Source organism: Melanostigma gelatinosum, assembly GCF_949748355.1.
Source record: "Melanostigma gelatinosum genome assembly, chromosome: 13".
In the NCBI taxonomy this organism is placed as follows: Eukaryota; Metazoa; Chordata; class Actinopteri; order Perciformes; family Zoarcidae; genus Melanostigma; species Melanostigma gelatinosum.
In genome coordinates, this window is record NC_136646.1 from 2312731 (window position 1) to 2337154 (window position 24424).

The window sequence follows — 24424 nt, forward strand, 5'->3', positions numbered from 1 at the left end:
ATGGACTCCTTTCACATCGTGAGGACACCAGGTTGTTGCACTGACCTTTCTGGTGTGTCACGTTCAATGGAACAGAGTTTTATTTACTTTCTGTCCAGTGTGATAAGCAAGGTCAAATCGCTGATTTTGTCAGTGGAGACTGGTTGCTTCAGGTAAATCATACCACGGATGTTTCTTTTCCATATCTAACTCTGTGAATGAAGGCTGTATGTTGACCACAGCGGAGTTGCAGATTATTGGAACGGCGGAAGGAGCAAACCGAGACGGTTCTGATGAGTTTTATTTCGTTTTTGTTGAGTTCGAATGAAATGTGTTCTGATGATCGTCAATGTAAAAAGGACTCCGTTGACTAATCACTGCAGCTCAGCTAGGTTGATTTAGAACAGTGCATCACACCTTTCTGGAAAACATCCATCTGTAAAGTAAGTTATGAAATGTATTGGAGTGAAAAGTTCAATATTTCCCTCAGAGATGTAGTGGAGTGGAAGTAGAAGGTAGCACGAAAACATAGCTCGATGGCGGTGTTTAGGAAGCGTACAAAAAGCTGTGTAGAGGAAGAATGTAAGAGCCTGTCAACAGTCTTCCTCCGTGTGTGTGTGTGTGTGTTTCGGGGGAGGGGTGGATAGGTCAAAGGGCTGCAGAGAAACCGGGTGGTGAATCGGGCGGGAATGCAGAAGGAGGAGACGAACCCTCCTGGGGTAATGCAAATGGCCTAATGATGGTCCATCTCTTCTTCTATTCTGTCTTCTCTCGTCCTCCTCTTGAGATTACTGCATGGGATGGAGTACTGTACCTCATAATATACGCTGCGGTAGTTCAAGATACTTGAATATGACTTTGTTGTCGCTGTGAAATGTTGTATGATGAGGTAATACTGCTTTTCTCTCGCCTGTTTCTGAGAAATATGATCACCCTCCAGCGCTCGACAGCTAGGGTTTTACAGGTTGCCATCGGCAACCATTTTGAGAAACTGGCAACGTGTAAAAAAAAAAAGAAATAGGTGCAGGAAAACATGCACCCCAGAATAAATACTTTTAAAAATGTTGTTGCATTAGTGGTATTTAAAAACTGTAACTAGACAACGCTACACACGCATCTTTCTCGGGAGGCGAAGTATTCGACCACAGTGGACGAAATATTTGACCACAAAGCATGTGCAACTTGTACGTATTTTTCATTATTAAGCTGACGTAAGCCTGCATAGTATCTTAATTACTAAAGGTTAAAAGAAAAATGGTAACCATATTTTCAGTTTCAGCAATCAAAAGCGGTTGCCCAATACTTGATGTGAGGGTCCCGGGACAGAGGATGTCGCATACAGATTGTAAAGCCCTCCAAGGCAAATTTGTGATTTTGGGCTGTCCAAAATAAATTGAATTGAGAATTAAAGTTGTTGGTGAGCCCCTCCTCTACTCTGTGGCGCTACAAACCAACGGAACTGCCCCAACAACAACAAAAAACTGGTTTCCACTGTTACCTTATGAGAGCGTTCACAGCGCTTCCAGCTCAGTGGGCAGCCTCTCTGTCAGAGAGACAATAAGCACTGGCCACTATTTCACAAACCCAGCCAGATCTTTAAGATGGAATCCCACTCCAGAATCCTGTCTGTTTACCTGCCAGAGGGCCCGGGACAGCGTGGACGTCAGCCGCCAGCTGTTCAGATTTCCCCTCTGTTGCATTCTGGGTAGAAAACCTCCTTCCTGCAGAGTCCGTGAGGATCAGTCCTCACTGGACGGCCTGTTCAAAACCAAATGAATGAGATCAGCGGGTTTTTTTCCATAAGTCAACAAGAACAATTGACTGTAAATTTCCATTTTTGTACATTTATTTGATTATATTTTGTAGTCCCAGGCCCACAGCTCTCCATCATCATTTCATAAGCCTATTTAAAATGATATTGTGTGATTTCAGACATGCGTGTCACCCTCTATAGTCATAGACTACATCCGTTATAATTCTGTCAATGACGTGTGACGTGAATCAAGCACATCACAAATCATAGCTTTCCACGAGTATTTAGCTGGAAGAAGACGAGGAACAGAATGGACCAATGAGATCCACAAGCCAGACTGTTAGTTCCGGTCCTCTTTTTTCTCCCTTTAATATGACCTCAAACTGTAGACTGCTGCAGGAATTAATCCTAAAAGCCGTAAATGAGTCAGCATATTCTCCGTCCGGTTCCCTCGTCTCGGCTTTTTGAGGGTGAAATAAAGTCTGTGGTTAACGCAAGCTGATGAGATTCCACGATATTAAATACGTCAGTTAATACAACACTTTGAAGCGTTTCATCGTCTTAGAAAAGGCGGTTGGTAACAAGTAGCTGAATGAAGACTTTGGAAGCCTACTCTTCACGTTGTAAACATAGTAATCCAACCTCAAGATCTGGAGCTTTTGATAATTTCACATGATCTTCATCAGGAGACGGAGACAACCATCACGATTTCACGGGAACCCAAACATCTCAACTTCAATGACAAAAACATAGAATATGAAAACTGAAAGATAAAACACGCTTTGTACAAATTAAAAATGTGTTTTTTTCTCTCTTTACTGCTCAAAAAGAATGTGTCTCGATAAATCATTTAAGATGTCTAACATCGGAAAGAACAAAGTACAACAACTGAAACATCAGCCTGTGTTCTAAAGAATAACGTTTCTGTAGACTTTTTAATAATGTGTGAAAATTAATGTATGAAAAATATTAAGAGTTATGGCAGCATGTTAAAGTTCACCCGAACCCAGTCCTCTGCAATTTGGTTTTGAATTCAATCTCACGTTCTTCAAAAAACAATACACATGTCTGGCTGAACTGATGGGAAAGAATGTGCACAAAATGCTTTTAAAGACCCGCAGAATATTCCGGAGACAAAGTTGAACATTTGAGCTCAAGTAGTTCTTGGACGGCTCGGTGGGGCGAGTTTCAAACCTTTTAAATCCACATCTCACTTCCAATTGAAATAGGCCTCACTGCATGTAGGCCACACTTCCTGTGCCGACGTCATGGAAACAGGAAGTGCTCGAGTCGAGATAGTGAGTGTGTGCGTAGACCTGCAGAAAGGAGGCTTTCATGGAGGAAATCTGTTTCGAGAAAAAGACCACAAACCACCACAGAGGAGAGAATGTGTATGAATGTATTTTCTGAAACTAAAGTATTCTGATCTATTAAGTAAAAATGAAATACATCAGTCCTACATTGGAAAGGGAAAAGTATTGTAGTATTGTCAGAATGTACTGAAATGTAATTCAAAGTACTCAGTGCAAAGGATTGTCCCCTGTGAGCTCTGCATCCACCACATTACTGGATGACTTGTGTCTACAGTATTTTACTGTAGTAGGTTAAAGTTGAGCCGAGTGTCTTGATTTTAATTAGCAGACTATTTGGTTCAGTGTTTAATCTGAAACAATATGTCATATTTCATAAATGCTTCATAGATTTTAATGTGCAAAGTAACTACTGGTCAGACTGTAATAATTGCAATATTCCTCTCCCAACTATAGTGGAATAGAAGTAGGACTATAAAGTGGTATGTAATGGAAATACTAAAGCACAAGTACCACAAACTTTGGAGTAAATGTACGAGGTACTTTCCACCGCGATCACTTTCATATTTACTACAGAGCACTGAAGAGTTTTCTTTTTTTCTGCTGGAGAATACATCTGTTGCTGTGAATGATGTTTTGTTTTAGTGGAAGCACTGTGATCCAGAGAGAGGCACCATTTCTCCAGAGGAGGAGAAGAAGAAACTAGCAGCAAAAACTAAAAGTTCCAGCTTTGTATCCACAATTAGTACTTCGGTCTATTAGTTGATTAGAAGTAGCAGCTTAGTGCGCAGAACTACTCGGTTACAAGTAAAAGTCATGCATTCAAAACAAAAGTAGCAGCATTGAAAAAGGAAATAAAGATGCTGAAATTTAGAATAATGTCATCGGATTACAATTATTGATGCATTTATGTGTTCATCGCTTCAATGTTGCACTTGGTAAAGATGGGTCTCTTTGTTATTTAGCCTGTGAATTTTCCCATGAGATAAAAAAAACCCTTATTTATTGATTGTATTTTGTTTTATTTATCTGGATCCATGAACGAACGAGTAACTCAAATTAAACTAAATATACTTAAAATAAACAGTGCAATAAAAAGTACAACGTTTGCCTCTGACTTCTGTTGGAGTTGAAGTAAATACTCTTGTAAAGGTACAAGTACATGTGAAACAAAAGCTACACGTGTATTCTAATTATTAAACACACTCGCGAGACACAATACCAGCTAAGTGAAAATGAAGCTCCAACCTGACCAGATAACAATGAATTAACCGTCAGCTGTCTGCGGAGAGTTCGAATCACCCCCACCGTGCAGTTACTGGATCCCAATCACACCGCATGTTTTCATTAAACCCCCCCCCCCCCCACGTACACACACACACACACACACACACACACACACACACACCAGTTCAGGGAGTTTAACCATTTGTGAATCGGACGCACCGAGCGCGAGCTGGAATATAATAAATAGTCCGATATCCCTCATGTGGCGGAAGGAGAGAAGACTAGTGTTGCTCTCACAAAGCACACAAAATGGAGAGGAGGGGTGTCCTGGGAACGGGACTGCGCTTTGCTGCAACATATCACGTGACCATGAAAACGACAAAAAATATGATGTAGAATTGTGGGTATTTATTTTATACTTTGTTTGTTTTGTTATGCAGGTTGTTTGTACCTGAATTGAAAGTCTTCAGGCTCTTTCCTCACAAGATGAGAGGTCATTTTATATATTCTATTTACTTGTTTTTGTCAAAGTCCGTGAGTCCGTAAGGGGGGACATTGGGATTTGGCCGATGTGGAGATGATCCAGCCTGAGCGCTCCTCGTCTCCTGAAGTCTGAGCCACGACCACCACCAACCGGCCGAGACGAGCCACTGCAGCTCCGTGTGTGTGTGTGTGTGTGTGTGTGTGTGTGTGGGGGGGGGCCTTCAGCTGGGACGAGGCCTTCAGCTGGGACGAGGCCTGCTGAGGCCCAACAATAATTATTAACCGTGATAAAATGTAAAAAATACAAAAAGTGTTTTGAGTTTGAAGCAAAAGTGTTCCGCAAAAGTGTTCCAAGGTTATTTTTATTGAGACCTACCCAGTTCATTAATTTGTAATTCTTATGACAATAATTCATATAAACTTAATTGTAACTTAATCACCCTCGGCTTTAATTTCTCCCTTTTCATTATCTACATGTCGTCAAAATGAATATGATTCAAATAAACATACATTTTCCCTCTAAAATAACTTCCTTCCATGAACTCCTTTCGGTGCAGCTCGTGTGAAGAAAATCGTGTTTTTGTTTTGACCAACAAGCACACCGACACAGCTGTTACGTTAACGCACGCGGTAGGCATATCGATTATGATCAGTCACAAGTCCCGTTCCGCGTGCCGGTTTGCGGCGCGTTAGCGCAACAAGCCGCCAGGTTTAGAAGCACCGGGTCCGGATCTGCAGAGGCCCCGAGACGAGCCCCGGCCATCGAAAAGGCAAATGATTTGTAATCGATAACCGGCGTCGTTGCCGAACAAACGCCGCGTGCGCCGGCAAGCGGATATTAATTCACCGCGATCCGCGCCCGAGTCTCGCGCGGCGGAACACTTCGGAACCTTCAATCGATCCGATGAAGGGCGCGCGGTTTCGGCTCGTTCATTTCTCAATTATGATGCGCGTTCCCGCCACGTGCACGCACTTTGATGGACTGTATTGAAATCATAGGACTAAATGGACACCTGTGGACTTTACGACACGTAGTGGAAAGCAATTGCCATGTAATTGTAATTGACTGTGAATGTAGTCAAGTAATGATAATAAAAATAATTATAGTAGTACTTATTGTTTTTATTTATTCATTTATTTAAAGTCAAAAAAATGAAATCACTTAATTCATTTAACTTCAAATATATATACATATATAAATAAAAATAACTGAAACATGAAGTGTGGATCACATGAAATAATAACTCGTGTCACGCACGAGACTAAAGTTCCACTATCCTACTTTATAGAACCCAGGAGTTTGTAGTCGATATTTTAGTCACCCGGTTGTGGATCTTACTTAGATCAGTCAACCTTAAAATAATGTTTGCTAATATATTTCACATCAGTATATTAACGAGTCACGAGGAGGCTCCAGACAAACTGGCAGAACATTTTTCGAGTTTAATGAATTAGGTTGAATGCGTCTGACGGTTTGCGCTCTTGATTTGTCATTATGACTGAATATTATTTGAATGAGGAAAGGTTCTTCCTGCTGACGGTTTATGGGCGAGAGAAGAGAGTTTCTGTTTAAAATCTCGTGAGACATCCCGACTGTATTAATACAGTTTAGTCAGCTGATGGGACCAAAAACAGGTTTATTAACCACCAGACGAAACGCTGTTTGAAGCACCCAGTCAAAGAATTACCACGTGTATGTATATGTATATATATATATATACACACACACACATATATATACATACACATATACACACACTTTCTTATAATTTCCTTAACATGATAAATGGTATAAACGGCGGCTTTAGCTGAGACTCATCAGAGAAAGTAACGATTTATCGGTGGTGTAAAGTCCGAATGGTTTTATTGTTCATATTATGTTGTAATTCTTGTATGAGATTGAGATGTTTCTAGCTTTTGGTTTGTAATGACTTGCCATCTGTTGCTGCCTTTTTGGCCAGGACGTCATTGTAAATTAGAACTGGTTCTCAATTGACTTATCTGGTAAAATGAAGCGAATTTAAAATAACAAAATAAATACGGTTGCGAATCTCTTATTTCTAGAGAATATACTGTTTCACGACGTCGCCCTCTGGTGGCTGTTTGTAAACACTACAAATCAACAGAGAAGCCATGCCAGAGGCGGTGGTTACAACTATAAAATAAGGTTCGTCTCGGTTTTCACTCAAGGGTCCACTTACTTACTTCGGAGCTTTCTCCCCCCCCCCCTCCTCCCCCCTTTCCGTTGTTCGGCGCACTTTCAGGCCATGAGCTTGAAAGCAGGAGCGAACAAGTTGAGCTCAAAATAAAAACTAATTTCCATGTAAAAATATCTACATGCATCTGTTTAGTTCTCAGCAACAAAATAAAAAAAATAATCAAGAATTTCATTAAAAAAAAGCAGCAGTCTCATCTGCTAAGAAAAGCAGCGCTGGTGGTGATAATAATAAAACATTTTATTTGTATAGCACTTTTCTAAATACTCAAAGACACTTTACAAGGAGAGAGAAAGCAACAATGGAAACATGTCATGAATAAAAATAGAAACGACTTTAAAAAGAGAAAATACAATGTCAGTAGAATTGTGGTATTTCAAACGAACACCGTGTTAGCGAGAGAAACGTAACAGAACTACATATCGGAACCATGATTAAAACTGTGTGTCAAAAATTGACCATTTACCAAAAATAACAAAAAACAAATATTGACTTCCATCTTCTTTGCGCTTACTCGGGCGTTAACTGTGATTGGCTGTTTATTGAAACAACCCGGGTTTGGGCGGTAACTAAATCCATCCCGGGAGCGGTGACACGCTTGTGACATTTTTCTAGAGGGGAAGAGACACTGGGGGCGGGGGGGGGGGCTGCAGGCATACTGCATTTTGGCAGACTGTCGCTTCCAGGTGCGGCCGTGAAGGGGGGGGGGGGGGGGGGGGGTCAGAGACAGTAATAATATTATACAGCACTTGTCTTAAAGTGCTTTAAAGTGAGAGGAACAGACATGTCGACAGTTTGTTAAAAACAAAAAAAACAAGGGGGGGGGGGGGGTCGTACTGATGACGATTTATTTCCCCCCACTCGACAGATCGTTAAAACTACAACAAGTCACCAGTCGGAGGAAAGTTTAGAACCAAAAATCAAACGAGTGAGCTTTCAGTTGTGTGTTAAAGAGAACGTAAGAGATAAGAGACCCCCCCCCCCCCCCCCCCTCCGATAATGTTGAGGTCCTTTTCACGTAACACTAGGGAGCCGAACCGTCACCATTGGTGTGCGTCCTGGTCGTTGCTGCTGATGCTCGGAGACGAGAGTTGTGACGGAAACGGCTTTCGGGAAATTGTCAGGGCGCCACCTGAACGCACAATATACAGTCTTCATTCTGGAGCACGTTGAAGGGGGTACGCTTAAAAAAACAACAGAAAACAATTCCCCCTTCTCCTTCTAGAAGCTTCATTTGACTTAAACGTTGGGTTTTATGTTCAGAAAAACATATCGGATCACATTTACTTGGCGCCCTGGAATCCCTTCAGTTCAGGGTTTGGAACACGCTCTGGATAGAAAATAGCTTTTTGTTTCATTGAACACATGGGGGGGGAACAAAAAGGAGGGTTGGGGGGGCGACACTATTCATAATGGGAAGGATAGATATTTTCATAACTAGAGTGGGAGAGGAGGACGGGGAGGTAAATTCTTAAGTGAGGGGACAGACATTTTAACTTATATCCAGTACATGGAATAGATCATACATGAGGGTCAAGGCAACACATTTTTTTTTTTCTTTTTAAACCTAACTACTCAGTTATTCAATCTCAACTAGTTCTCAAAGGTTGGGTTGCCCCCCCCCCATCCCAAACATTCCAAAAGGAGGGGCGAGGCAGTGGAGGGGCGTCCAAAGTCCTCCCTCCTCAATGCTGGGTGTGGGGAGGGGGGGGTGAGGAGGGTGTGTGATGCTCGACGCGACGGGGGGGGGGGGCTGGTTCCTGGTGTGTGTGTGGGGGGGGGGGGGGGTCTCATTGATTGTAGAGGGAGCGCTGCTCCCAGGGCATGGCCTGGATGGTGCGTGGCACGGGGGAAGGCTTGAGCGTGGGCGCTCCGTTCGGATGGAGGGAGTGGCCGATGGGGTTGATGGTGGTGAGGGGCCGCTGGGGGGCCAGAGAGAAAGTGTCCTGGTGCTTCGGCTGCAGGGGGAGGTGGGGGGAGAACGGGTAGAGAGCCAGAGGGAGAGAACCGTGTGAGACAGTCGAGAAAAGGTGGAGTTGGAGAGAAAGAAGGGGGTGGAGGGTAAAGAGAGGGCAGAAGAGTAAAATATCAATGTCAGCAGAGCAGAGGGACTTCTCAGAGTCATAACAACAATCAATACACAAGGGCGGAGTTCAGATGGAGGAAGAGAGGAAGGTGCTACACTGAGACACATGGATGTAGAGACAGACAATACGAAGGTGTAGCGTAGAGCCAGACAACACGGAGAAGGTGTAGCATAGAGCCAGACAACACGGGGAAGGTGTAGCATAGAGCCAGACAACACGGGGAAGGTGTAGCGTAGAGCCAGACAACACGGGGAAGGTGTAGCGTAGAGCCAGACAACACGGGGAAGGTGTAGCGTAGAGCCAGACAACACGGGGAAGGTGAAGCGTAGAGCCAGACAACACGGGGAAGGTGAAGCGTAGAGCCAGACAACACGGGGAAGGTGTAGCATAGAGCCAGACAACACGGACAAGGTGTAGCGTAGAGCCAGACAACACGGGGAAGGTGTAGCATAGAGCCAGACAACACGGGGAAGGTGTAGCGTAGAGCCAGACAACACGGGGAAGGTGTAGCATAGAGCCAGACAACACGGGGAAGGTGTAGCGTAGAGCCAGACAACACGGACAAGGTGTAGCGTAGAGCCAGACAACACGGGGAAGGTGTAGCGTAGAGCCAGACAACACGGGGAAGGTGTAGCATAGAGCCAGACAACACGGGGAAGGTGTAGCATAGAGCCAGACAACACGGGGAAGGTGTAGCGTAGAGCCAGACAACACGGGGAAGGTGTAGCATAGAGCCAGACAACACGGGGAAGGTGTAGCATAGAGCCAGACAACACGGGGAAGGTGTAGCGTAGAGACAGACAACACGGGGAAGGTGTAGCGTAGAGCCAGACAACACTGAGAAGGTGTAGCGTAGAGCCAGACAACACGGGGAAGGTGTAGCGTAGAGCCAGACAACACGGAGAAGGTGTAGCATAGAGCCAGACAACACGGAGAAGGTGTAGCATAGAGCCAGACAACACAGGGAAGGTGAAGCGTAGAGCCAGACAACACGGAGAAGGTGTAGCGTAGAGCCAGACAACACGGACAAGGTGTAGCGTAGAGCCAGACAACACGGAGAAGGTGTAGCATAGAGCCAGACAACACAGGGAAGGTGTAGCGTAGAGCCAGACAACACGGACAAGGTGTAGCGTAGAGCCAGACAACACGGAGAAGGTGTAGCATAGAGCCAGACAACACGGAGAAGGTGTAGCATAGAGCCAGACAACACAGGGAAGGTGAAGCGTAGAGCCAGACAACACGGACAAGGTGTAGCGTAGAGCCAGACAACACGGAGAAGGTGTAGCATAGAGCCAGACAACACAGGGAAGGTGTAGCGTAGAGCCAGACAACACGGACAAGGTGTAGCGTAGAGCCAGACAACACGGAGAAGGTGTAGCATAGAGCCAGACAACACGGAGAAGGTGTAGCATAGAGCCAGACAACACAGGGAAGGTGAAGCGTAGAGCCAGACAACACGGAGAAGGTGTAGCGTAGAGCCAGACAACACGGACAAGGTGTAGCGTAGAGCCAGACAACACGGAGAAGGTGTAGCATAGAGCCAGACAACACAGGGAAGGTGAAGCGTAGAGCCAGACAACACGGAGAAGGTGTAGCGTAGAGCCAGACAACACGGGGAAGGTGAAGCGTAGAGCCAGACAACACGAAGGTGAAGCGTAGAGCCAGACAACACGAAGGTGAAGCGTAGAGCCAGACAACACAAAGGTGTAGCGTAGAGCCAGACAACACGAAGGTGAAGCGTAGAGCCAGACAACACGAAGGTGTAGCATAGAGCCAGACAACACAAAGGTGTAGCATAGAGCCAGACAACACAAAGGTGTAGCGTAGAGCCAGACAACACAAAGGTGTAGCGTAGAGCCAGACAACACGGGGAAGGTGAAGCGTAGAGCCAGACAACACGAAGGTGTAGCGTAGAGCCAGACAACACGAAGGTGTAGCATAGAGCCAGACAACACAAAGGTGTAGCGTAGAGCTAGACAACACGGGGAAGGTGAAGCGTAGAGCCAGACAACACGAAGGTGTAGCGTAGAGCCAGACAACACGAAGGTGTAGCGTAGAGCCAGACAACACAAAGGTGTAGCATAGAGCCAGACAACACAAAGGTGTAGCGTAGAGCCAGACAACACGGGGAAGGTGAAGCGTAGAGCCAGACAACACGAAGGTGTAGCGTAGAGCCAGACAACACGAAGGTGTAGCATAGAGCCAGACAACACAAAGGTGAAGCGTAGAGCCAGACAACACGGGGAAGGTGTAGCGTAGAGCCAGACAACACGGGGAAGGTGAAGCGTAGAGCCAGACAACACGGGGAAGGTGAAGCGTAGAGCCAGACAACACGGGGAAGGTGTAGCGTAGAGCCAGACAACACGGGGAAGGTGAAGCGTAGAGCCAGACAACACGGGGAAGGTGAAGCGTAGAGCCAGACAACACGGGGAAGGTGTAGCGTAGAGCCAGACAACACGGGGAAGGTGAAGCGTAGAGCCAGACAACACGGGGAAGGTGAAGCGTAGAGCCAGACAACACAGGGAAGGTGTAGCGTAGAGCCAGACAACACGGGGAAGGTGTAGCGTAGAGCCAGACAACACGGAGAAGGTGAAGCGTAGAGCCAGACAACACGGGGAAGGTGAAGCGTAGAGCCAGACAACACGAAGGTGTAGCATAGAGCCAGACAACACGGGGAAGGCGAAGCGTAGAGCCAGACAACACGGGGAAGGCGAAGCGTAGAGCCAGACAACACGGAGAAGGTGAAGCGTAGAGCCAGACAACACGGAGAAGGTGAAGCGTAGAGCCAGACAACACGGGGAAGGTGAAGCGTAGAGCCAGACAACACGGAGAAGGTGAAGCGTAGAGCCAGACAACACGGAGAAGGTGAAGCGTAGAGCCAGACAACACGGAGAAGGTGTAGCATAGAGCCAGACAACACGGAGAAGGTGTAGCATAGAGCCAGACAACACAGGGAAGGTGAAGCGTAGAGCCAGACAACACGGAGAAGGTGAAGCGTAGAGCCAGACAACACGGAGAAGGTGAAGCGTAGAGCCAGACAACACGGAGAAGGTGAAGCGTAGAGCCAGACAACACGGGGAAGGTGAAGCGTAGAGCCAGACAACACGGAGAAGGTGAAGCGTAGAGCCAGACAACACGGAGAAGGTGAAGCGTAGAGCCAGACAACACGGAGAAGGTGAAGCGTAGAGCCAGACAACACGGGGAAGGTGAAGCGTAGAGCCAGACAACACGGGGAAGGTGTAGCGTAGAGCCAGACAACACGGAGAAGGTGAAGCGTAGAGCCAGACAACACGGAGAAGGTGAAGCGTAGAGCCAGACAACACGGGGAAGGTGAAGCGTAGAGCCAGACAACACGGAGAAGGTGAAGCGTAGAGCCAGACAACACGGAGAAGGTGAAGCGTAGAGCCAGACAACACGGGGAAGGTGAAGCGTAGAGCCAGACAACACGGACAAGGTGTAGCGTAGAGCCAGACAACACGGAGAAGGTGAAGCGTAGAGCCAGACAACACGGAGAAGGTGAAGCGTAGAGCCAGACAACACGGGGAAGGTGAAGCGTAGAGCCAGACAACACGGGGAAGGTGAAGCGTAGAGCCAGACAACACGAAGGTGAAGCGTAGAGCCAGACAACACGGGGAAGGTGAAGCGTAGAGCCAGACAACACGAAGGTGTAGCATAGAGCCAGACAACACGGAGAAGGTGAAGCGTAGAGCCAGACAACACGAAGGTGAAGCGTAGAGCCAGACAACACGGGGAAGGTGAAGCGTAGAGCCAGACAACACGAAGGTGTAGCATAGAGCCAGACAACACGGGGAAGGCGAAGCGTAGAGATGGAGACAGAAGATGGAGAGCTGAGCTGCACACGTCTGAGCAACATTTCTTTAAGGATTCAAATCATTCTTGTGGACTTCACAGGATGTCTGCAGGTCTGTTCTTGTCATTGAATGAATCAAGATACAATAACTGTCATAGAATTATGTTACAATATTAACTGAGGCGTCAAATTCCTGTTCAATGTTTTTTTTAGATCTCTGTAAGTTTTGCTATTAATCTTTAAGTCTTTTAAGAACTAGTTGTGATTTTTGGCTGATCATATATATATATACACACACATATATACACACACACACACACACACACACACACACATATATATATGTATGTGTGTATATATATATATATATACACACACACATATATATATGTATGTGTGTATATATATATATATATACACATATATATATATATACACACACACACACACACACATATATATACATACATATATATATATATATACATATATATCCATACACATATCCATACATCCATCCATATCCCCACACACACACACACACACACACACACACACAAATATATATTTATATATTCAGTTTTTTAAGTGGAAAAATGTTTTCTTTGTGTGAACATATTGCATTGTTACAGAGGAAGTCCACATGAGATCATTAGCATATATTCTAGTTGGGGTTTTATATTGCAACATTAAATAGATCCAGATTGGGACTTTGCATCAGATTGTGGAGGTGAACCACCAGAACACTGAACTCTGGTAAAGACCTGTTCCATTCACCAGCGTATAAAACCTGCTTTGGACCTGCAGACTCCCAACATGAAGATTTGAGGTTATTCAATTGTTACAATAAACTTGATGCCTGTTGACCGATAAAACAGGCATTAAAAAAAAACCAGTTTTAGTTTTACCAGTATATGATACACTCGTGCAGCTTCAGCTTCAACATGTGCAAGACCGAGTCGAGTGAGCGATTGGCGTCAAAGAGTCAAAAGGCGGGACTAAGTTAGCAGCACAGCCCCCAAGTTAGTAGCTTCCTACAGCCAAGTTCAGAGCCCGAGGTGAAGAAAGAGTGAAGCGGGTTTCAGTCTGTTGCTTTTTACACGTATGTAAAATAACACGTTGGGCTAATAAATCTAGCAACTCACTTACCACTAGAACATTGGTCAACTTTTGTCCCTTTATAAATAAACTATACTTGAGCCAGCTCCCTTCCTCCTCATCTGTGTTGAGAGTTGCACATGAACAGCACCGATGAGGCACTCGCCAGGAAATGGCAGCTGAAGCGCGAGCGAGCATTTGAAATATCCTGGAAGAGATATCCTGGTTAGAGGGGATGTGGGTGAAACTCTGAGGGGCCGATCACACCGAGACGCAACCGGAGAGCAGAGCGGTGCCTTTATGAACGCGCCGTGGCGAAACGAGTCAGGCAAAACAGAGCGGGGGTGCGTGTGCAACCAAGCGATCAAATGTAAACTTCGAGGGAAAAAATGATTCAATGCAGAGATGGAGCGGTTGCTCTGCTGTTGAATGAGGAGAGGGACATGATATAGTTCATCGTAATTACCTATCGCTAATATCAACGTCCGTTCCAACCACATCTACTCTTGCTCATTTAATTGGCTGACTCGGTCAATTGTGACATTGACAAGCGGTGCGATTCTGGCGCTGAAAAGTTAAGAATATATACTTTTATGGGCGTCCAAAAACTGCCTGAAAAACGTGGCACAAAAAAGGATCATACCCCAGATGCGGTATATACGTTTGATAAATCACAACGTTATTTTATGCATGTATTGAAAAAATATACACATGTTAAATACTTTATTTAACGTGTGACATTGACTTTGAGACGAGGGAACCGGAAGTGCAAAGATGCTGACTCTTTTCTGGGGTTCAGGACTTGTTAAAGGACGCATTATAGCAAAATTAAGACTGGCCTGAGACCAGTCTTTAATGTCTGAGATATCGTTTTAGTATCGCAGACAAAAAATAAATAAATACAAAAAAGGGTTGCACGAGCAAATCTATCCAACCGCGGGTGTGATGATTTTTCTACGAGGTCATAAATTCAAATCTAATATTAATGTTGAAATATAAATGGTAAGATACACCCTGCTCCTGACTTTAACGGGGACAACTTGGCGCGGGGAAGTCGTGCTGACGGGACATTTGAATAGTCTCTGCAAATTTCTTTCAGTGAGTAGAAACCCGTTTCCATCGGTGCCCCAAAATATGTTAGAAAAGAAAAGCAACAGACTAAAAGCCAACTTTAAGGAGACTGCTAAGACTGTGTCCACCGGGCATCTCTGCTGCAAACAGCTGTCCATCCTGTCCTAAGAGGAGGGAGGACGTGAGCTGAGAGCAGAGGCTCCCGGTGGACACTAAAGTTAAAAAGTATTAGTCCCTCTCTCCCGGTGTTAGTAGCCAGACAGGGAGGAGGCAGCTAGGCAGCGGACGGCGGGGGGTGAGGCGGCGGCTCTCTCCTACCATGGGGTTGGCGCTCAGCCTAGTGTATCCCGAGCTCAGCTCCTTTACCTCAGGCACCAGGGGCTGGAGCAGGGAGTATGAGGAGGACGGGGTGGCACTGGAGGAGATGTGTTTATTGGAGGACGAGCTCCTCATGCTCTGCTGGCTGCTCTGGGAGGACACCGAGCTGGGACGGCCCTGCCGGGAGACAAAAGACGGAGAGAGAGCTGTCAGCGCATTGCCGGCAACTGCTCCTGTCAAAACACTGAACGGTTTCCCCCTCCACGGCGTCTGGCGCCCCGAAACTTGAACGGGACTTTCTCCGCCCTACCTGGTGGGGGTCAGGCACAGACTGGCTGGACACGCCCGGCCCTCCCTGGGACATGGGGGAGACGCAGTGGGAGGGTAGAGGTTCCTGCTGGCCGTGTCCTCCGTGCGGCGGTTGCATCATGGAGTTGGCGCTGTTCTGCTGTTGCTGCTGTTGCTGCTGACGGCGAGAGTTGGCAGCGTAACGACGACTGCCGGACTGGATGGGAGGAGGAAGAGACATCCTGTAAATCATTTGAGTCTTTGTGCGCATAACTGGTGACAGATGCATGCCGGCAACGCACGGAGAAGATGGCGAGCGGAGGAGATGGACAGATGGGATAACTCTCGTGCAGTTCAGCGGAAATGTCTCAAGTTTATGCATTTAAATTCTGTCTGAGGGACTCGGCACCTTTCACTTCCTCTTAGTAAAACTAGTAATATGAGTGATGGGGTGGTAAGGTAGTACGCACATGCACACACAAACACGCACTCGAACAAACATCAATTCTACCCAGACTGCAAATTTAGAACTATACAGACTGTCAACTCCAACATTAAAGGGACAGTTGAGGTGTTTTGAAGTGGGTTTGTACTGGGTGATGATCCAGTCAGTGTGTTGTCTACAGCAGATAAGAGAAGCAGAGTACCAGCACAGGAGCAAAGCAATGTACTGCTGGTGACGAGGGCAGCGGCAAAACCAACTTGAGATTAGTTGATTGATTTGAAATCAATTGCATGCCACATTTGAAATGTTGTTGCCGGTTTACGTTGGCATCAGACAGCTGTACAGTCTATGCTTGCGACGGGGAACTGAAGAAGTTATCTACGCTCACGCAAAGACTCCATTGGTTATTTCTAGTTAAACAAAGTCACACTATTAACACAAGCAAACTAACCGATCGATGCAGCGGTCGACCAGCAACTCCTGTGTCCTGCAAGATAAAAGGACAGTTTTTGTCAATGGAGTCTGGTGGCTTTGGAGAGAGCACAGGTGACTGCTTCAGCTCCCCGTCGGAAACTGCTGTCTGTGAGGGCAAGGTGAAGAGGTGAAAATATTCTGAATATACACTTCAACAGAATTACTTTCAGGTGTCCCAAATTTGTTTTGCTGTTTTGCCCCCCCCCCCCCCATGCTGGTACTCCTGTCTGTTTCTCCAAACTGGGGGCGTGGCTACGGACATCTATTGTTGGTAATACACTGCCTATTGATAAGGACTTCATACACTTCCACTTCAAAACAACAAGTCTAAATCTGCGCCTGTCCTCTGTAAGCATGCTCGTATCCTTGCCCTGTCAACTTGTCCTCCAACTCTGACAACTGTAGTGAGTGTGACGTCTTTAACTTCTGCCTGAAGAGTCACAGCTGCAGAAGACGTCTAATATATTATCTACATTAGGTGTAGGGGGAAAATTCAGTTTTTTGTTTGCGGTCTCATCTTGGTAGTTGGTCATCTGTATCAGCCGTTTTTACATTTTACAGAGCAAAGATTCCCCATCAGTGACTTAAGAGTGAAAGAAAGTTCATCAACGGCATTTTACGCAACTTTAGTTGAAGCAGAAAGTAGTTTTAAAACACTTTGGGTTAAATTGAAAAGACAGGAAATATTGTCTCATATTAGCTCCGACTGAACTATGGGATGTCATTTTACTGTGGATCTCGTCTCACATCGCAGGGCGTGGCACTGACAACAAATTCTTGGCCTTTGCTTGTCATCAGTGGCAACGGCTTCTTTAACATGTTAAAGGCAGGTCGGAGGTCGTCTATGAGAGCAGAGAAGATAGACACTATTTTCTGCCATTGTCTGTGCATTTTGTTGAGTATTAGTTACTGATTGGTTGGATTTATCAAAAGGGCGTTTCTCTTCAGTAGCACTGAGACAGATGACAGACCAAAGGCAAACACCCGCAGACATCTTCTGTTCAAAAAGCTTTTTGAGGCGTTCTGATCAGAGAAGGATCTTCTTCCTGACCGTCACGTCTAAAACTCTACTGTACCAGTTGGCCCTTACTCGCAGCTACAGTTCATTCTGCTGACTCTGCCTCTCTCTCACACACACACACAAACAACAACAAACACACACATGCTCACACCAACCTGGTTTTTGGCCGCGGCGCTGCACCGGTGCTGGGCCAGGTCCAGCATGGTTCGGTAGCTCTTAACGCAGGACGGGCAGTTGAACCGGTTCTTATTGACCAACCCCACACACACACACACACACACACACACACATAAGTTTGGATTACTATACTTGTGAGGAATTGTGTTGCTTCCCTGACCTCTAAAGCCTGACTCTTTCCCTAAACTTAGCCTAACCCTGGTTTAACCCTGACTCCACCGCAGGAGAGAGGACAGAGGGTCAGGAGGAATGTGCTACAATGTGTTGCATGCACACACACGCACACGCACACACACACACACACACACAATCTGTGGAGCACCTCCAGTTTAACCACGCCAGCCACAGAATCATTAATAATGTGAAATGTTGAATCGAGTGGTAAAGGTGGTGCTGTTGGTGGACAAACAGTGCTGCGTCACAGTTGAACAACGTTACGTTTCAGTTTGGTTGTCCCCCCCACTGAGGAGTCGAGTTCTTTTATCCTTTGATGAAATACATGTTATTTAACATGTATCCTATGTGTTAAATAACATACATGTTATTTAACACGCAGGATACATGTACAGAGTCTGGAAAAAGGGACAGTCGTTGAAGTCACCTTGGGCTTGACATTGAGCTTTTTTTAAGCCAAACTCACTCGTCCGAAAGTTCAAATGTAGACCTATTAAAAATAAATGGATAAAATAACAGAAAATCTGGGATTGGGACAAGTAAAAAAATCTAAAATAAAAATTGTATTTTATTATTTTAACATCTCGTGGCAAAAAAAACAACAATTTTAATGATTAGGAAATACATTATTGTATTTTTAACTAAATATCAGCTTTAGGTCATTCGTGTTCTCCTTCTAAACAACTACACAAAAAAAAATAATAATACATATATATCATATAATTCGATCATAATGACAAGCCAATGCAACCTCCGTTACATTAGCAGCTAGCTCCGTTATAAGCAGGACTGTGAGTTGGGAGCGACGAGCCGGTCACTGTGATTATCGGAGCATGTTTTTAACGCCACCCCGTACCTGTACTCACCCTCTGTCTGAAACCCTTCGCTTTTAGTGCCCGTCTCTTTCAGCATTTCAAACTCCTTTAGAGTTTGAAATGCTGCCGCTGTAGTGCTCTGCTTCCTGAGAAGGAGACTGCAGTACCCCCATGACATCTGATGGTCGATTTTTGATTTCAAATCAGTTACTAATCATTTTGAGGGAAGAAGCATCACTCTGTAACACCACTACACAATCAGGAGGGAATCTGTAGTTCCAACTCCTCCAGCGGAGTGACGTCTTCTCTTCAGCGGATCTCATCACGGGAAGTTCAGGAGTATTATTCTCCAGTTAAACTTTCATTCACATCAGATCAATAATTTCAACTTATTGACCTATTGACCAGAGCAGCGTCTGTCTGAAGTAAACTGCTGAATAGACTAAACTACTGGAAGCTATTTTATTTACTTTCAACAAAATGCTCTGAGTTCTCTCTGGTAAACAGTTACGCAGTGTACACGTCTAGGGCTTTTATTGTGAAAGGTACAAGCGGCTGGTCTGCGCTGCCTTTGTCAGGTTATTAAAAAGGAGTAATAAAGTTTGCCGTCACGGTTTGAACTGAGGAGCCCCTGCATTGTTGCTCTATAATCCCCGGCTACACTACAGGGCATATTTTGAATATGTCCGTTCCGCACAAGGTGATTGGGCGACGCCTTTATCCGCATTGCGTATCTCTGACAAGTCTACCTTGTCAAAACCTCGAAAAAAAAATTGGATTTCTGCCACGTACTACGTGACACAAAACATACACACACAAAAAATAAAAAAATGACTCACAGTGGCAACAACGAATAAGAACAGAACTTAAGAATCATTATCTGGTTAACTTATCTGGTTCATGTATTTTCATATTAAATTAATAATTTCCTAAATTAGTTGAGATTAAGCTGCTTTTAAATAAAAGCAAAGGAAAACAACGGGTACTGCTATGAGCAAAGATTTAGCTTATCTCCTCAGCGAGGAACTGCGATTCATAAACCTGATCGTTTATGTAGCAAAACATCCTAAATTTATACATGTCATGCAAGTATAAAACATAAAAGCTCTCACAGAATTGTTACACGAACAATACCAATGCGACCCAACACACAGCAGCCCAGGCATCATCATCATCACCGTCTCACGGTGAACCCACCTGGTTGGTCGAGGCAGCTGTGCAGCGGTGCTGGGCCAGCTCCAGCATGGTCCTGTAGCTCTTGCAGCACGAGGGACAGTCGAAGCGGTTGGGCCCATCGTCGTGGATCCTCTGGTGGTTGCGGAGGTACCGGGCCAGGCGGAAGGCCTTCCCGCACAGGTCACACATATAGCGCTTCTGCCCGTGGATTCGCATGTGGTTGCGCAGGGACATGTAGTTAGTGTAGGGCTTGCTGCAAAAGTCGCACCTACGCGTTTGTTTTTTTTGGAGACAAAATGGTTAGAAACGAGACGGTTAGGAGCTCTTATTCGGCAACATTTGAGCATCTTGATTGCCTGGGATGCAGGGAAACCATGAAGGAGTCTGGGGTCCCTACCTGAAGTCTCCGATCTTGTGGGTGAGCTTGTGGTTGAGCAGGGAGCTGGCGTGCTTGTAGGCGCAGGTGCACAGGTCGCAGATGTACGGCCTCTCGTCAGAGTCCATGTCAACCGGCGTCGTTGCGGCTGCCGGCGGCGCTCGGGACTCCAAGGAGAGGCTGGAGCTGGAGAGGGACGCTGAGGAGAGACTTGAGCTGGAGAGGGCCGCCGCGGACGTGGGGAGCTGGTCGCACCAGCTGATGGTCGAGCTCGGCTGTCGCAGAGAGAGGAACCCATTCAAACTTTTTATGGCTGATCATTTCACTGTGATATTTTGTAAGAATGCAAAGAAACATTTGAAACAATTTACAGCATAAGGGCAGTCAACTTCAAATTTCAACTACAACATAAAATATGGCTTTACACCGGCCAGCCACAGGACGCATGTCAGGAAAAGTGTGAAGCTCTGAAGAGAGGCAGCTCAGCACCACGGACAGCAACTCTGCCCATGTTAAAGATCTGCATGGGCCTAAAACAGAAAACCAAAAGCGGCTGACTTTATCATTAAGGTCCACCTGCACAGACAATCTAATGCGATCCAACACAGCAGCTCTGTCACAGCAAAGTCTATTGTAGCGGCCAGGTTTTGTCCAAACTTTCAGAGAGCTGTTAATCAAACTGTATGCAAGTGACTGGTGTAGTACCGGACTGCATTATGTGTACATGCATTTCTAATGGTCTTCCATTCGAGCGTGGCAGGGATGAGTAAAAAACAACAACTGGTATTTGGGGGTTTTTGTCAATAGATTTTGGTTTAGGTGCATGAAATAAGGTCCGCAGTTAAAGGTTTGAGAGATTATCGCGAGAAAAATTTGTCCTTTAGTTTAGCTGTGTTGACGTGAAGTCATGTGACCGTGGCATAGTTCATTTACAGCCACAACTTTGACTTCTGCCGATTACCTCTCGCGCTTTAAAAATCACTAAAGCGGTGCTCCTTTCAGAAGATTATCTTGCCGAACAAAACAGAGAATAATCCAACAATAATAATAACAATAATCCAAAACAGAGAAATCCCATTGGCTTGTTGACGTGGGGAAGTCACCGCCGGGGTCGGCCAACTAAATACACTGTTCCTGCATCACTCCATTAGAAACGCCTCTCAATGTGATGCATCCAGTTCAACACCACAGCAGACCTCAATATCAAACATGTAGTTGAATAACACCTCTTGAACAGCATCAATCACTAATAAAGTGGCCACTGAGTGCACACAGCATGTAGAAACACACCACAAATACTGAAACACAAGAAAAACACAATGTGATGAGATCTCTTGGCCACAGAGGTCCAGAGAGTTCACAGTTAAATGGCCGAGATGAGAGACACTGTGCAAACAACAGTTAACTGAGAGCTAGTGTGTGTGCCCTATAGGACCCCACACACACAGACACACACAGACAGTGGATGGTGTTAAATCATCATTTTGACGATGCTGCGTTTGAATACACGTAGTTTGAGAGCGAAAATACAGCAAGGTGAGTGACACCTGGAAAGTGCTGCCAGCTCCCCTGAACGATAACAAGAGCTCTGGGACTAAACTAAGCAGTGGGACATTCAACAGAAAATGTTGAACATATAAATGAGTGTGTGGGTGCCTGTGTACGCCGGTGCAGATAATCTTTCGGCTGTGGGCTACCATGAATGAACCGCACAGTCTGGCACCACAGAGAGGTCTTTCAAAGTCCTCCGCGGGGCGTCTTCCGCTCCTGTTTCCTGTGGGACAGCCCGGTTGTGTTTACTTTGCGCTGTTCGCTGACAATATTGCGGGGCCTCATGCACACACACGGACACAGCTGCTCAAATAAACCCTTCTGCGGTTCGCAAATGTCGGAGCAGACCTTTTCGGAGCGCAGTTTCTATACAAGGTGCTACCGAAAAAAAAAGATAGCTTTGTTTTGCAGCACGGGCTCCGGTGTTAGCTAGCCGCGATGTGTTTGGCTCAGGCAGTCAGTGTTGTCTGATGTTAGCATTAGCTCGGTGATGCTCGGCTACAATAACATGCTTCACCCCCTCTCTAACCCTTCGGCGTCAACAACACAGCAGCGACACAGTGCGGAGCAAACACGTCCAATTTCACCAAAACCATTCATGGGGAGGTGTGGAATATACAGTATGCAGGAGCTAATAATTACTAGCCACTTAGCTCGGCAGCTAGGAGTCACAACTAGGCCGTGAGCCACTCGGCATGACGATTGGTGCGTTAGCAGATAGCTAACGAAGCGGTTCTGTAGCACAGCTTGCAGCACTCAGTGATGCTAAACTGGATTACAGACGCTCGGTGCAAAAGAGGCACTGCATGGTGCTTCGTTGGTTAAATATTACTCCATTAGCCGTTTGATAACGCTATTTGTTGGCTGGGGTCGCTAGCTAACGGTGGTGGCAGCTGGCTTTCTTACTCCGGAGTCGTTGGGATCCTTTTTCCAGAACAATTGAGAGCAGTGGCCGAAAGACTCTGTCGATGTCACGTAATTCACTCCGTTTCTGTCCTGAAAGTCTCCATGTGTGCTGCCGGTATTAGTCCTGGCGTACATCGTCGGTTTTTGGATTATTCGACTTTTTCTGGGTGAAAAGAAATAGGGCCGCTTTGTCGGGATCTTCTTCCGAAAAGAAAAATATTTCTTCTGTGAAATGAGCGTTTTGGCGTCGGGCATATCGAAGCACGCGGAGCATTACTGTCGCCTACTGGACTGGAGTGAACGCACAGGCTATCCCCGAAAGTGTTTTAGAAATATGGATGAGATATTGTTTCATTTTATGCTACTTTATACATGTACTTTACATCAATTCAGAGAGACATATCGCACTTTCACATTTATCTGACAGCTATTATCCTACTAATAACTTTAGGAATCCAGATTTTACATACAAAACGTGTGATGAGCTAATAAAAAAGTATGCATTCAAACCACCCATCATCAATATGACATGTTTATAATAATGTATAAAGAAGTACATCCTTTTACTTTATTTTCATTGCAAGAATTTTACTTGTAATGAAGTATTTTTAGTATGTTATTTTGGTCAAGCATAGACTTTCTTTTATCTTTTCATTGAGTAAATCATATTTACTTGTTCTAGCAATTAGTGTGCCCTTCATATTTTCGTTAAAGTTTAGTAAAAATTTAACAAAAAACTAACATTTTCTGAAATCTTATTTAGTTTTATTTATTTTTATCCATAAGTAATTTATTTCTAAAAGGCCAAAAAGCTATTGAGAATAGCTCGGCTAATTTAGGGAATTTCTGAATTTTCCTTCCAGAAGAAGTCTATTTCTGTGTATTGCTTTGTTCACCTATAGACAGTGGAATCATTTCATTTCTTCATTGATTTCTCAGATGTCGATGAATGTCTTATACGTTCTATTAAATACCAAATGATTTTCGTTTGTCTTTGTCTCCTGCCATCGACTCTCACTCATTGTGTCTCAGCAGCGTTACTGTGGTCCATATGTTATATTAATTCTGGTCAACTGTAAGACAAAGAGGTAGACGTTGGTTTATTCATTAGGACCGCTAACATTATTTTGCATAGTTATTTGTATTTATAGATATTCTCTTTTAGTTTTTTAAAATAAGTGCAGAGCTTTTCTACCTCACCTGCACATGTATTTCACTTCTCTACGTGATCTTTAATAATGTCTAAATAAAACTAGACAGGTGTACCTAATAAAGTGGAAAAGACAGTGTTCAACAGTTAAAGGAACAGCAGAGCTCCGAGGCAACAAACAACCAGGGCCGACTTCGTCATTCCAAAGCCAATGGATTTTATTTACACATCTAGTTTCTACAACATGGTCACCCATAATTCCATGTGCGATACACACGTAAAAGAAGTCAAAGTGAACACACGTGAGATGTGACCGGCTATGATTTTTCCATGTTCAATATTATTCCAGTTAAATACTTTGGCTGTGACACTTTGAAGTGTGCTTTATATTACTGACTTCATATTATAATCTACAACACATATTTTATCTTATTGTGTCAAAACTCTCTAAGAGACTTCTTAAGCGAAATGACTTGCACGTAAATAGTAACTAGATTCTGTACAACATTTACAATGTA

At 45.0% G+C, this 24424-nt stretch overlaps 1 protein-coding gene across 3 annotated transcripts; it reads right to left on the reverse strand.

Moving 5' to 3' along the window:
• Window positions 1-7683: 7683 nt before the first annotated feature.
• LOC306787118 (uncharacterized protein) lies at window positions 7684-22938 on the reverse strand. Of its 3 annotated transcripts, none has more exons than XM_079282160.1 (7): window positions 22757-22938; window positions 20321-20574; window positions 19945-20191; window positions 16538-16573; window positions 15664-15858; window positions 15402-15530; window positions 7684-8926 (listed from the first exon to the last, which is right to left on the reverse strand). In XM_079282160.1, the coding sequence occupies exons 1-7, from the start codon at window positions 22889-22891 to the stop codon at window positions 8759-8761; spliced, it is 1164 nt and encodes a 387-aa protein (XP_079138286.1). In that variant the 5' UTR covers window positions 22892-22938; the 3' UTR covers window positions 7684-8758. The 3 variants fall into 3 exon arrangements, with proteins under 3 accessions (XP_079138286.1, XP_079138284.1, XP_079138285.1); XM_079282158.1 differs by having other exon boundaries at window positions 15354-15530; XM_079282159.1 differs by lacking the exon at window positions 16538-16573 and having other exon boundaries at window positions 15354-15530.
• Between the last annotated feature and the right edge of the window lie 1486 nt (window positions 22939-24424).

Bases quoted from the DNA above. Each gene is read 5' to 3' on its own strand.
- LOC306787118 (XM_079282158.1), bottom strand. From the start codon at position 22,891: ATGTACGCCAGGACTAATACCGGCAGCACACATGGAGACTTTCAGGAC. The intron at 20,575-22,756 runs GTAAGAAAGCCA...TCTCTGCGACAG, and splicing joins AGGATCCCAACGACTCCGGA to CCGAGCTCGACCATCAGCTG. The intron at 16,574-19,944 runs GTGGGTTCACCG...TTTATCTTGCAG, and splicing joins CAGCTGCCTCGACCAACCAG to GACACAGGAGTTGCTGGTCG.